The 12,837-nt window shown below is 43.8% G+C and overlaps 2 protein-coding genes and 1 non-coding gene across 4 annotated transcripts; 1 reads left to right on the plus strand and 2 right to left on the minus strand.

Moving 5' to 3' along the window:
• Nucleotides 1-650: 650 nt before the first annotated feature.
• Nucleotides 651-7,022, minus strand: chic2 (cysteine-rich hydrophobic domain 2). Its single transcript, XM_010867405.5, has 6 exons — nucleotides 6,693-7,022; nucleotides 6,151-6,205; nucleotides 4,727-4,882; nucleotides 4,573-4,629; nucleotides 3,365-3,424; nucleotides 651-3,260 (listed from the first exon to the last, which is right to left on the minus strand). The coding sequence occupies exons 1-6, from the start codon at nucleotides 6,818-6,820 to the stop codon at nucleotides 3,210-3,212; spliced, it is 507 nt and encodes a 168-aa protein (XP_010865707.1). The 5' UTR covers nucleotides 6,821-7,022; the 3' UTR covers nucleotides 651-3,209.
• A 510-nt stretch (nucleotides 7,023-7,532) lies between these two features.
• LOC105008181 (OCIA domain-containing protein 1) lies at nucleotides 7,533-10,910 on the minus strand. Of its 2 annotated transcripts, none has more exons than XM_029118389.2 (9): nucleotides 10,701-10,910; nucleotides 10,395-10,473; nucleotides 9,893-9,946; nucleotides 9,519-9,566; nucleotides 9,300-9,426; nucleotides 9,080-9,164; nucleotides 8,911-9,004; nucleotides 8,445-8,609; nucleotides 7,533-7,897 (listed from the first exon to the last, which is right to left on the minus strand). In XM_029118389.2, the coding sequence occupies exons 1-9, from the start codon at nucleotides 10,749-10,751 to the stop codon at nucleotides 7,857-7,859; spliced, it is 744 nt and encodes a 247-aa protein (XP_028974222.1). In that variant the 5' UTR covers nucleotides 10,752-10,910; the 3' UTR covers nucleotides 7,533-7,856. The 2 variants fall into 2 exon arrangements, with proteins under 2 accessions (XP_028974222.1, XP_028974221.1); XM_029118388.2 differs by having other exon boundaries at nucleotides 7,533-7,900.
• A 1,186-nt stretch (nucleotides 10,911-12,096) lies between these two features.
• On the plus strand, nucleotides 12,097-12,260 carry LOC114830708. Its single transcript, XR_003778139.1, has one exon. It is a non-coding gene; the product is annotated as a U1 spliceosomal RNA (small nuclear RNA).
• The last annotated feature ends 577 nt before the right edge of the window (nucleotides 12,261-12,837 follow it).

A 12,837-nucleotide genomic window follows, 5' to 3' on the forward strand; every position in this document is an offset into this window, starting at 1 on the left:
GGACAGCAACTGGCCCCCCAAACCAGGTACTCCACAGGTGTGGACCAGGACCTCATGTCCTCCTATAGTTTAAAACGGGAGGAGACTGGGAAAATTTCAGAAAATGCATTCCTTATATCAACAACGATTTATAGTGGAGAAGGAGAACTTAGTGGGGAAGGAGAACAGACCCAATCCCCCAGCACAGTAGTATAGCAGCGTAGGACCTTGGGACTGAGACAGGGGTGTTCAACTCCCACCCTACCAGATCTGGAGCCTGCTGGTTCTCTGTCCTACCTCATCGTTCATTGCACTCACCCAGTGTGCCAGCTCTAAAAAACATCCTGACTGGGGGAGGGCAATGAAAAAACGGAGTGCAATACCCCTGCCCTAAACGACCCTTGGTCAAGATGAGCAAAGGCAATGAAAACTGAAATCTGTGTTCATCAGTTTGACAAATAAAAATGCTGTTTATCTATTCTGGTGGCAGGTTGCCCAGTTGAGAACCGTCCATCGGGTTCTGCCGACTGTACTAGACAGAGGCTGTCCTACTATCTGAACGCATAAACAATGAGGGGGTGCAAAATGGCATAATGGATAAGTGTTGTGGTACCAAGATGGACTAAAGACACAGAAAGGGCTGAATAAAAGAGCAGATAGAGAACAACTGAGCAAGTGAATATAGCCTGTTTCTGGGTAGTTTATTTCTGTACATATGCCTTTTCATATACATCATACAACACACGTTACATGATCACACACACAAACACACCTGTTTGGAAATACTCTGCAAAGAATAAAAAAAGGGGTGACCAAACATAGTCCAAACATAGACTGATATTACATTTTCGCACACACGCACGCACATACACGCACACACACACACACAGCCTCAAACTAGCTTTATATGTGAGGAAACCCATCAGAAAGATTGTAGATGGTCCATGAATCTAAGAGCTTCTGGGGCATGCAGGATTTTTCGCCAACCCTGCTGTAATTCCATACCCTCTTAACCGGCAAGCTCACAAACAAAAATGACTCAACTGGTAGAATCCGGTCCCGTGACTGACCCCTGTTCTGTTGCTACATGTTGACGGGTCTCCCTGCTAACCCCTAGGGAGTGAACTTTGACCTTTAGTGATCAGTCAAAACAGTCCCGGATGGCGGGCACACTACTTTGGACCAGAGTTCTGGTCGATAGTGGTCAAAGGAAGTCCACTACACTGGGAAAAGAGTGCCATTTGTTACGAGGCTGAGTGAGATTTAACATTAAAAGAAATAAAATCATCCTATGCCCGAACATTGTACGGCGAGTGGCAAATTGACAAAACACCAAGACACAAGTGAATAAAAATAACAAAAGACAAAACCCACAGCATTGTGAATGAGTCATGCCTCTCAGTGCCCCCCTTTTCCCAATCTATGGACTGACTTCCAACCAGCGCCCACTGTAGAGAATGTGCCCTGGGGGAAAGGGTGCATCTAAAAGGAAGTATGGAGGCATTTTGGATGCATGGTTGGCTTGTGTAGACATTCTGAGATAAAATACATTCAAAATGCCGCACGCACGCATACTGTACTAGATACAGAGCAGTAAAGAAAAAAACCTTCACTGCCCTTAATGACACAAAAAAAAAATAATCTGTTTTGTTCGGTCTGCATCACTAATCACCGGTCATGTCGCCCATAGCAATGCTGACAACTCAGCACCGCAGATACAGGAAGTTCACAATATCTGAGAGTAGCATGGATTTAGACTTGTCTCAAATGGCACCCCATTCCCTACAGAGTGCCCCATTTGAACAGTAGGGTGCCCCCGGAGGATACAGCCAGACAGTCTGTGTGATTGTCTGCTTAATGGGGTGTCTAGTGTGCCCTAAAATATTCCCCTACCCACAGCGCACTACTGTCGGGGTCAGGGTGTAATGTCGGGGGTAGCACTTAGCGGGGGCACTCGTTTGTGGCCACGTTCCAAATTTCATCAGGCTCCCTACTCCAGGGGTAGGCAGCCCTGGTGCGGGGGTGCCACAGGCCAACATGGAAGACACGGTTTGTTGAATTTAGACAAACTACGTTTGGTCAGAGGGACCTAGTGTGCTGCCTGACAGGTAGAAATCTCCTGCACTATTTTAGGGTCTAGGCTGCCATTTGGGAAACTTACAAGGGGGTGTATTGTGGAGAGAATCAGACGTTTCATGCGGCCGGCCCACTGTTCTCTCAGCTGGTCAATTCGCTCCGGCTGTTCTCTCAGCTGGCCAATTCGCTCCGGCTGTTCTCTCAGCTGGCCAATTCGCTCCGGCTGTTCTCTCAGCTGGCCAATTCGCTCCGGCTGTTCTCTCAGCTGGCCAATTCGCTCCGGCTGTTCTCTCAGCTGGCCAATTCGCTCTGGCTGTTCTCTCAGCTGGCCAATTCGCTCCGGCTGTTCTCTCAGCTGGCCAATTCGCTCCGGCTGTTCTCTCAGTCGGTACACTGGCCGTTCAGAGGCTGATGATTGGTTTGAATACAAAGTTGCAGAAACATGGATGTTCCACTGAACTTCCAAGGCAGTTCCATTGCTAATCCACAGTTTAGTCAATGTTCTATAGAGGTTCCATCTAAGTTCCGTTAACATTCTTTAGAAATTCAACAGGAGATCTGTTGATGTTCTGTAGATGTCACATGGCTAATCCATTGATTGTGAAGTCAGCTGTTCCACAGCGGTTCAACAACACTAAGTAAGTCTGAGTTCAGTTTAGGCTACGCTAAGAGGGGTACAGATTTAAGTAAATATTGTGCCATGTGTACAGGGAGGTCAGTGAGGAGGGGGCGGGTTGGGCATTCCAGTTCTCCAACACATTCTAGAACCCATACTCTCCAGTTCTACATTTCTGTGGTTCCACTGCCCCTCTTAGGGCTTGGTATCACACGACGACCCGCAGGCTGGTGCCAAGTCAACATGGCTAATTGGGGGGAGGGGGGTAACAAGATAACGGCCTTTTATTAAGGTCGACATCGCAGAAAAGGGTGAGGGGGCTCAAAGGTGTGTAAACAGATGTTTTCTGGGTACAGTGGGGGAAGACCCAGAGAAGGTAGATAGATACCCAGTAAACACAAAATGGTGGTGTAGTTTCAGGGGTATTGGGCATGTTGGGGGTGAAAAGGAGGGAAAAGGCGGCCATTTTGGAGAGAGGTGACTGAGCCTAGCAGAGAGGCACCATGGGAGGATCACATGCTGGATCTGCAGGGGGAGATTAGTCCGGCCTGAAGATTGGGATCTTGGGTAGGAACTCTATTAGAATCACCTGGATGGGGGGAGGAGGGGGGAGGGAGAGAGAGAGTTAATTCAAAGTGTGTGTGTGAGGTGACAAGAACTCCATCACCATCCGTGTGTGTGTGTGTGGCTTACATATTCCATCATGTTGTTGGTTTCACACTTCCTCTTGCTCAGCCTCCAATGCAAACACAGCTGGTACAATTGAAGAGACAGAGACACACAGAGAGAGAGACAGAGAGGGGTTCTTCAACAAACTTACCTAATCCACATACAGTTTAAAAAAATAAATAAGAAATAGGATTGTGAAATACTTCCTTCATTAACCCCAATTCAGTTTTCAAGGTTCATGTCAAACCTTTTCAAATGTATCAATCCGTTTTCATTAAACCCAATTTTAACCTTCACCCAAACCCTCAAGCTGAAAACAGCCTCTCTCCTCATTTGGACCTAAGAAAGGTCCACAACAGGTCCATATTTTAAAATCAGTCATTGTATAAATATCGGTAATTGTTTCAGTATCCACGGTTAACTAACCTGGTGGGGATTTCTGGTTCCCACCACATTAAACGTGGATACTGCCACACTAACAGAACCCGGTACTGATAGAGCAAAACCAAATAGATGCATTTTCTATTTTTGCGTGTGACACCTGCCGGATTCATGCCCATCTCAAGACTAACCCATTTCATGTTGGGAAAACAAAATCTAAAAACGGCTTTTCACATTTACATAGACTTGCTGCATTTACCTGAAAACATCTCATCCATCTAACCCACAACATCTCATCCATCTAACCCACAACATCTCATCCATCTAACCCACAACATCTCATCCATCTAACCCACAACATCTCATCCATCTAACCCACAACATCTCATCCATCTAACCCACAACATCCATCCCTCAAAACCACATGCTCTCTCTCTCCCTGTCTGCCTATTTATTGGGAGGGTATGTTGGCTATAGTTTCCCTAACCGCGCTTACAAATTGACTCAAGCCTTTAACAATAGATGAATTGTAGAAATAAGCAGAGAAGAGAGAAAAGATGTATGCAAACATTTAGGAATGACCTGTTGAAACAATGTTATCTATTACATACAACGGAAATCTATACGAAACCTGGACACGCTCTGTAGTGTCCCTATAATGGAGTCTAGGTTTTTGAATATGACTTGTGAATGTCACCCAGAACACCCGGTCTTTCATCTGACAACACAGAGTGCCTAGGCATAAGGAAGTACATGTTACATCACTGACAAAATCAACTGATCAAAAGAACAGATGACGGTGCGGTTCAACCAACGATTGCTGCACTGTGGTACAGGCCCCGCCCCTCTACCTTGTGATAGAGCCTGCTGTTCTCCCACTCCAGTAACTTCTCCATGGACCTCCGCGTCTGTGAGCAGAGAGACCAGTAAGAACACAAGCTAGAGAGGGAAGGTGTGTGTGTGTGTGTGCGTGTGTGTGCGTCAGTGCATTTGTTAGGGTCTTACCCTCTTGCTGAGACAGATGACAGGCCAGAGACTGAATCCCAGCGTACAGCAGCAACAGAGGCAGCCACACAGTAGCCACCGGACGTTCACCGGCAACGTCTTCTTCAGACAGCCGTTCACGCGGTTTATACTGGCCTTGAACTCCTCTGGCGCCACCTAGGGGATGGGATAATTCACGGGAGGAAATACTGGTCAGTATGGTTCACAAAAACCTGGGGCCTTGTGTAAATCCCCCGTCTCACATCCTCTCTCCTCTTCGCACTTCTCAATCAATGTGTCAAAGAAAACCTATCCTGTTTCGAAAAGAAAGGAATGTAACAAAACTATAAGGGTACTTAGAGGGTTCTTCTTGGGTTTTGCTGCATACATTAACATGTGGCAAGACATGAGATTCATTGACCTACCCTAGACTCGTTGGGAAAAGCACATTGAATACTGCCAATAAAAATATTCTCACTTGGCCTTGGTGGGAGTGACTGGAGTATCCTATGGGAGTGGCCTAATGAGTACATGTTTCGTTTTAGCTAATAATTTACCTAGGCCAGATCTTCCCATTAACCTAACGTGGAAAGTAGCCGCAATTTGACATTATGTAAGCCTGAGCCAGAACAAAAGCGAAAACAAACAAGCTGCGACCCTAAATGCATTGTTTCTTCAACAACTAGTAGTACAGTTATATTTTCACAGTGAACAGGTTTTGATGAATCATCAACTTGACCCAGAGACAGTGCAGTGTCAGGTCACTGCTGCTCCATCACAACATTAGAGCACAGTGAGCTGTGCTTGGGGGCCCAAGACAAGTTGGGGGAAGGATGACCGCTTGATAGAAATAGAGATTCTCACATTATTCTTATTGACTAACAATGGTCAGGTCTGATGCATTGCTGCAGCACAGCACATAAACCACGGAAGACTTTTTCACTAGTGAAAGACGTGATGGGAACGAGTGTGAATATTCTCCCAGTCTTATGACATATGAGTGCGAAACGCCAATTTTACATCTGGTTATAAACGCAGCATAAGTAGCTAGTTAAAGATAGGGTGGCCAGGTTTGAAAGTTTCTAGACCAGGCGTGTCAAACCGGTTGCACAGAGGGCCATGTGTCTGCAGGTTTTTGGTTTCTCCTTTAAATTGGTTCCCATTTAAGACCTAAACAAGGTGAGGGTAGAAACTAACCAATTAGTGACCCATTTAATCAATCAAGTACAAGGTGAATGGCGAAAACCCGCATACAGTTGGCCCTCCATGGAACCGGTTTGACACCTCTGTTCTAGACCAATAGCGACATCACCACAGAAAAACTTGCGATTATTGCTTATTCATGTGAACACCTGGTAACTGCCCTAACCACATGTCGGTGTGTGTTGTATAAATAAATGTGTTCATTTTACTGGTTATTGGTTTTCGTGGTGTACTGGACTCACCTTCCCGGTAAGTGCCGATGGAAACTCTGACTCAAACTTGTTACTGAGTCCAAACCTTTAGGGTACAAAACGAAAGTAAATTGATTATTTAATACACAAACCACACTGTCACTGCCTGAAATACATACTTCGGAAGTAGACATTAGTAACCTCTACCACATCTATCTTGAAATCAATGCCGCGATACCAACAAAGACAACAAGGGTTACGACCAAGTAACTTTAAAAAAAAAAACGGACAATTGTACATAGTCAAGTGGTGTTTCTAGTCATCTCGCAGTTGGCTTGAGCCTTGCGTTAAATATATACTAATTAGCAAGTTGACAGGCTAACCGGATATTTTTTGGCCCTGAAATCGTAAATATACCGATATGATTGTTAGGTCGTTAATATTAGCTAGTGAACTTAGCCAACTATAGCTTTCTCTACTCACAGCCTGGCAAACGTGTGTTGGCAAATACCGCATAACTGTTCGAAACCGTATGCCCCAACTATGAGTGTTCGGGTCTTTACCAACTACCGCGTGCGATGCCGGTTGCTTACACAGTGACGTGGCCAGATCCTCGAACGACCACCGGGTCTGGAGCGTACTTTAGCAGCTGCTCCTCCGCGGCCCTCTCCTCGTCCTCTTCCTCCTCCTCCTCGTAGATTTCGTCAAAGTCTTCCATCATCGCACGACTGGGCCTCGCGCTTCCCCGGTAAGGCGCCGGGAGAGACACGGTGCCGCGGTTAAGGAGTGGATCCTTCACGTTTTAAAACGTCGGAAAGTAACCAAACTAAATTCGTCAGCAAGGACAAGAGCGCTCTACATTTGTTGCTAGCTCTGGCGGTGGGATCCAAAACAAAAAAATCAACATCCGCCGCAATACCCTTCGAAAACCGGAAGCAAGATACGCGCTTCCGTCATAGTCACAGAAATGATCCTCTATTCATTTTTTTTCTTAAGTATAGAAATCATAATTCAAATTGTCCTTGTATTCTGGATATCAACATTTTGTCAATGAACATTTGCTTTTAAATACTAGCTACTGTGAATACTACAGGCCTGTAATTAATGCAACCGCACATTGCATACGTAAAGAGAAAATGTCAAGAGTTGATTAGAAAAATAATTTATTTTGTCACTTCCAAGGCTCTAAAAAAACAATACAAAACGAAGAACATTGTACACAGAAATAACTAAGCTATATAGAGCTGTATCTATAGCAGACCAATTCTCTTTAAATTAGTTGTAGCTACATCCATATAAAAAGCTTCACATTCAAGTCCATACTCTTTAATCGACACTATATCTGCAATATTTAACATACGCAGCAGACACCACTTCACAACCTCTAAACTAACTGGGTTTATTGGAGGCATTTCAAGACAGAGACAAATAGACACAATCAGAGAATACTGTTTTTATTTCCTTGCCTCCTCAAAATCCATTGGTTGAAAAGGTCAGAGGGGACCAACCAATTGCAACTCCGATTCCCCCATTTATTCATACCATGAAGCCACACTGATGATTGCAGAAAGCCTCCATTAGTATTTTCCATTGCGGTGTCTAAGTGCACGCAATGACATAAAGTTCCTCCAAGCCCTCGAAGGTCAATGCCTATCAGAAGCCTCTATCATGCTCTATGGTGCAAACCTAAATCAGAGCCAAAATACCCAGGGGTTTTGTGGATATTATAGTGAGGTTGGTGACTTGGGAGTTGAGCTTCACTCCTGGTCCCAGCTGTCTCCATAGATGTTTTTCTTCTCTGCTGAAAGAGAGAGTAATGGATTGAGGGATGAGAACGGATCATTTGGGACGGACAACCTGGGTGCCAATCTTTTTCTACTCTCCTGACACTTCCTATTCAAGCTGTGACACCAAGACAGTGTTCATCTTGACCATGGAACAGATCTGGGGCACAAGCAGAGCATTTAGCTTTGGAATCATTTAGCTGTTTCAGTTGCAGAAATCTTGCCTCTGTTTCAAAAAAAGTGTGTTTCATAAAACGGAGAGAAGAAAATGGGAAGGGGCTTACATGACTTTGTCCAATAGAAAGTTGTTAGTTGGAGATGTTTCCGGTTGCAACATAATTGGCTAAATGAACACAACCCAGGTTATGGCTACACATAGAGTTTCTCTCATGCCTTAGTGCTAAGAGTCTAGGATGTATTCATTCCACCAAACGTTTTAATTACCAAACACAGTGAGTCGGTGTAGTGTCAGCTCCACAATAAAACAAACTGTAACCCCACAGTGAATCATCGTAGTGTTCGCACCAGGCATCCCTTACCCCCCCCCCCCCCATGACTCACCATCCTTCCTGGGGGCGGTCCTGGCTTGTCGGGTCGGCTCAGGTTTGAGTAACGTCTCAGCCCTCTGGGTCAGCGTGACCTCATAGTTCTCGCGGTTTTTGTTCCGAAGGTCCTCGTACTTGACTGGCTTTCTTCTGGGCTCCTCGTCATCATGGAACGACGGGTCTGGAAAGGGTAAAGGTTAGAGGGGTTAATTCCGATAGACCCCCCCCCCCCACTCGTTTGCACCTGATCGCCTAGGTGGAAATCCACGATCATCGGTTGATTTAGGGGCCTCGGAGTCAACCGGTAACAAGTTGGGGCATAAACTTAGTCTACAGGAATGTTTACAACATAAACCAGCTAGCAGTTGTTGCAAAACGAGTGTAAGGGGTTACAGGTCACCAAAGTGGTTACCAAGGCATGTCTTCTGTGGTTGGCGTCACGGTAACGCTTCGGTTGTATTACCACTTTCTCTCACGGTTACCTGGCACGCTGAAGTTGTCTTTTGCAGCGGTGTGCCGGCTGTGCGTCTGGGCGGGGTCGTCAGGATACCCGTGGTCTCTGGCCTGGGGGGGAAACTGACCCACAGACAGAAATAAGCCACATGCTCTAGCTGTGTGTGTGGGAGTGTGTGTGTGTGTGTGTGTGTGTACCTGGCTCTGGTGGTCAGAGACCTGGAACATGGGATCAAAGGTCATCTGATCAGGGTCACTCATCTCTGACTTGGGCTGAGATGACCTGAAAGAAAGGGGGGGGGGGGTGAGAGAGGTGGAATGACAGAGACGGGTATAGCGAGAAGTGGAGGTCGACAGACGGGTACCGTAGAGAGTGAGAGGCAGAGAGACTGTGTGTGTGTGTGAGTGAGAGACTGACTGTGCTATAGATCTTGTTCTTTGTCCCAGTGCCTCTCCCAGAGTTGAATTTTCCAGCCTTTTGAACTTCTCCTGACAATGCTTTACATATGCCATCTTCCCAGCTAGGAAGCCACACAGCCCCGCGACTGAGGACACAGACACAATTTATTTACTTCACATAATAACAAACTGAAACTCAAACACATTGGCGCACACAAACATCTGTTCACTAACTCACAGGCCACTTTAGGGAGAGACCCAAACCTTGAGGAGGATGTCAGAATGCCTGAAAAACAGAAATATAGAGGAAGATCAGACAAAGACAAGTGTCACCTGTCCTGTTCCACGTTAGACCTGCCATTTGTTTAACAGAAGATAAGCGTAGACGAGCAAAAGTGTATGACGTATATTTGTGAAACCTAATAATTGCTAACCTAAATATCCAGTAATAATAGTGCCTCATTCATGTGCTAGTCGGAATAGAGACTGAAATCTACGACTTAACTGCCTGTAGTAATTCACATGCCACATTCAGTAAATTTGCAAGATGAAAATGTAGCTGTCTTTTAGTTGCAACAGGCAAGTAAACACTGAGTTAGAAGCAGGTTTTACCTCTATGGATGAGACCTTGAGTGACAAGCATACTGGCTACTGAGAACGGGACGGCTGTGTGGAGGGAGGAGAAATATTACATTAAAATCACATGTGAAGCAATAAGACATCTTTAAAAAAATAAAAATACACAAGTCACAAACCTAACTGAATCTATTTCTGAGGACCTGAAAAAATAAAAAGTATACATTCCAAATGTTGCTGGTCCTAATGGAGAAAAGGTCTATTGTATCCTTAGGAGTTAGTTTTCACCTAAAAGTTACAAATACGGTTAGGGTGTTTTCTGTGTCACTGATGGCAGAATCAGGTCCTGGGCTCGAGTACAGCAGTACTGCCCTGACGTAATGACATTGATTCATTGTTACACAAAGTTACGTATTCCCCTGTGACCAGGTTGAATCGGCAATGCTCTGAAAACTGAACCACGCACTAGAGCTCGTTGCAATCGTCCCGTCACCAGCTATAGCTGCCGAAAGCGTGTCTAATATCCATTTTAACTTACATCTGTACCAGAAGCTTTCATGGACGCATTCTCTGAACACTCTCTTCTCATCTTCGGTATAGTCCATTCCAACATAGGTCTTTGTATGCAAAAAGGGTGTGATTAATTTCTCGAAATATACAGTAGTACAGGTACGTCAGATAAAATAGGACGGTTAAAAGTTGATTACTTCATTTTATTGACCCTATCAATGAAACCTCTATTCAATAAAAATAATATGTATTGTGGATCATCCGAGTACATGGACTAACTAACTGGCCAACACAGGTATTGCAAATTAACACAGTTATAGGTTAGGTTGTTTACCTTTGCTTCACCTTTTCGCTCTTCAGGGTATCCCGTTGACATTGGTGTCATATTGTAGAATAATTTCAGTCAGTTGTCTTTAATAGCATGTGAATAAAAAAACACGCAAATAGCCCGTGAAGAATTCGTAAATTATTCGTACAATGTCATTGCATGTAGGAAAATACAGCTAAGTCTTTTCAGCAACATAAAAAAAAAAAAACACTCCCGGGTCACGAAAATCTGGAATATTTCAAAATAAAGGACGCAAACGAATCACTTTAAAACTGATAAATTGAATGTATTCATTGTTTAAGAAATGTACTTCTCAAAACATTGACAACAATTAATTTGCTCATATTTAAGACTAATTTCAATAATGTGGTTATTAAAACATGTTCCAAGGGCACAATTCAGAAAATATCAATGACTGATTATGGAATACATATTGCCTCATATAGCTCAAACATTTCCTACTATACATGTAGGATTATAGGAATGTATTCCTACAATTCATTCCTACTGAACATTTCCTACAATACATTCACTGCGGCGTTTAGAATAGTTTTTTCTGTATAGGGCAATGTGTATTTCATGTCCATTGAGTTACATTGCGCCCAGTGGTATGGGCGGAGTAAAATGCTAGCAACAATTGCAACTACACAGAGCCCATGTGTATGCAAAAAAAAGTATTTTGCATATAATCACTCTATATAGTCTCCTGAACTTTTCCTACAATACATTTTTACAATATACACTAAGCAAAGTGACAAAATATATTCATTTAATATGATTAACATCGCGTATGACCGCAGACAAATTTTGAAGGCAAAACATGAAATCCGGAAGTCTTATTGTTGCTACGGAATCTCTAATGTTGCCAGTATGACGCTACTTTAAGCAGGGACCCGAACATACCCGGAAGTAGTAGAAAAAAAACTTCAGTGGATTTTGGGGCGGACTGCTTAACAAACAATTGTAATACCGCCCACTACTGGTTGCGTAAAACAAAATCCATAAAAGTAAGAAAATATGAGAGAATATTCCCTTCTAACGACCAAATACAACAACAAAACGTTGGTATATAATAATACCAGTCACACAACTATCGTATACTCTATTTTAGCATTTTGATAACCCGCCTACCTTTGTGCTAGCAAACCGTGTCAAACAGAAGTCAGTCAATATCGATATAGAGCATTTCAACAGTGTTGCATGATGGGTAAATCACTTTGAACTCACATAATTTAGTAAAACACAAGTAATCAGCTCTCACTCATTTTGTTTGGATCTGTATTCAGAAACGTCATTAAACCCATGTCTACAAGGATCTGTTCTTATTAGAATTCTAAACAATAACCGTCAGTCGAAAAGGCTTGCACGAGAAGGGGGTCCCCTGAACCGACGTGTACAACTCATACTTACCTGGCAAGGGAGATACCGTGATCAAGAAGGCGGTTCACCCAGGGTGAGGCTCAGCCATTGCACTCCGGCTGTGCTGACCCCTGCGAATTTCCCAAATGTGGAAATCTCGATTGCATAATTTCTGGTAGTGGGGGACTGCGTTCGCGCTCTCCCCTGATTTAATTGTACAAAAGAAATGAAGTGATGCTCAGGATGGGTTAAATATAGACGATTCAACAAACAGAACCTTCCTTAAAAGGGTCAACGAAGATTTTTCAACGTCTATTGACTCTGACTAGTCATTTTACGCCTAACCTCATTCCTGCCCTTGGAAGTTAATTGGAATTAGCTACGCAAATAATACCTACATTCACGCCAACACGCTTGTACAGTGGAACAGGAACTAAACAGTCTTCAATACTTCTTCACATTCAGATTATTTTAAAGTCTAAAAGGTCCTCGGATCATATCTATCAAATACCAAACCTCCCAGTGGCATACAATCCAGGTTATGAGCAAATGCAGGGCCCCTAATGCAATGTTTTTTTTAAGATGTGCTAGTGACTGTAGACAGTTTGTGTTCCGATTGGTCTAGAGTCTACGGTCACTGTTATAACCTTTTTGGGAAAATGACCGACCTTACAAGTCCCATATGCTGAGAGCTTCTTTAAGATTCAGTAGTGGTATCCTTATTAATACAACATTAGTTAAAAATCTATTACCCCCACAAGTGACAAAGTTCTTGCCTGAACAC

This window comes from Esox lucius, chromosome 25, assembly GCF_011004845.1.
Source record: "Esox lucius isolate fEsoLuc1 chromosome 25, fEsoLuc1.pri, whole genome shotgun sequence".
In the NCBI taxonomy this organism is placed as follows: Eukaryota; Metazoa; Chordata; class Actinopteri; order Esociformes; family Esocidae; genus Esox; species Esox lucius.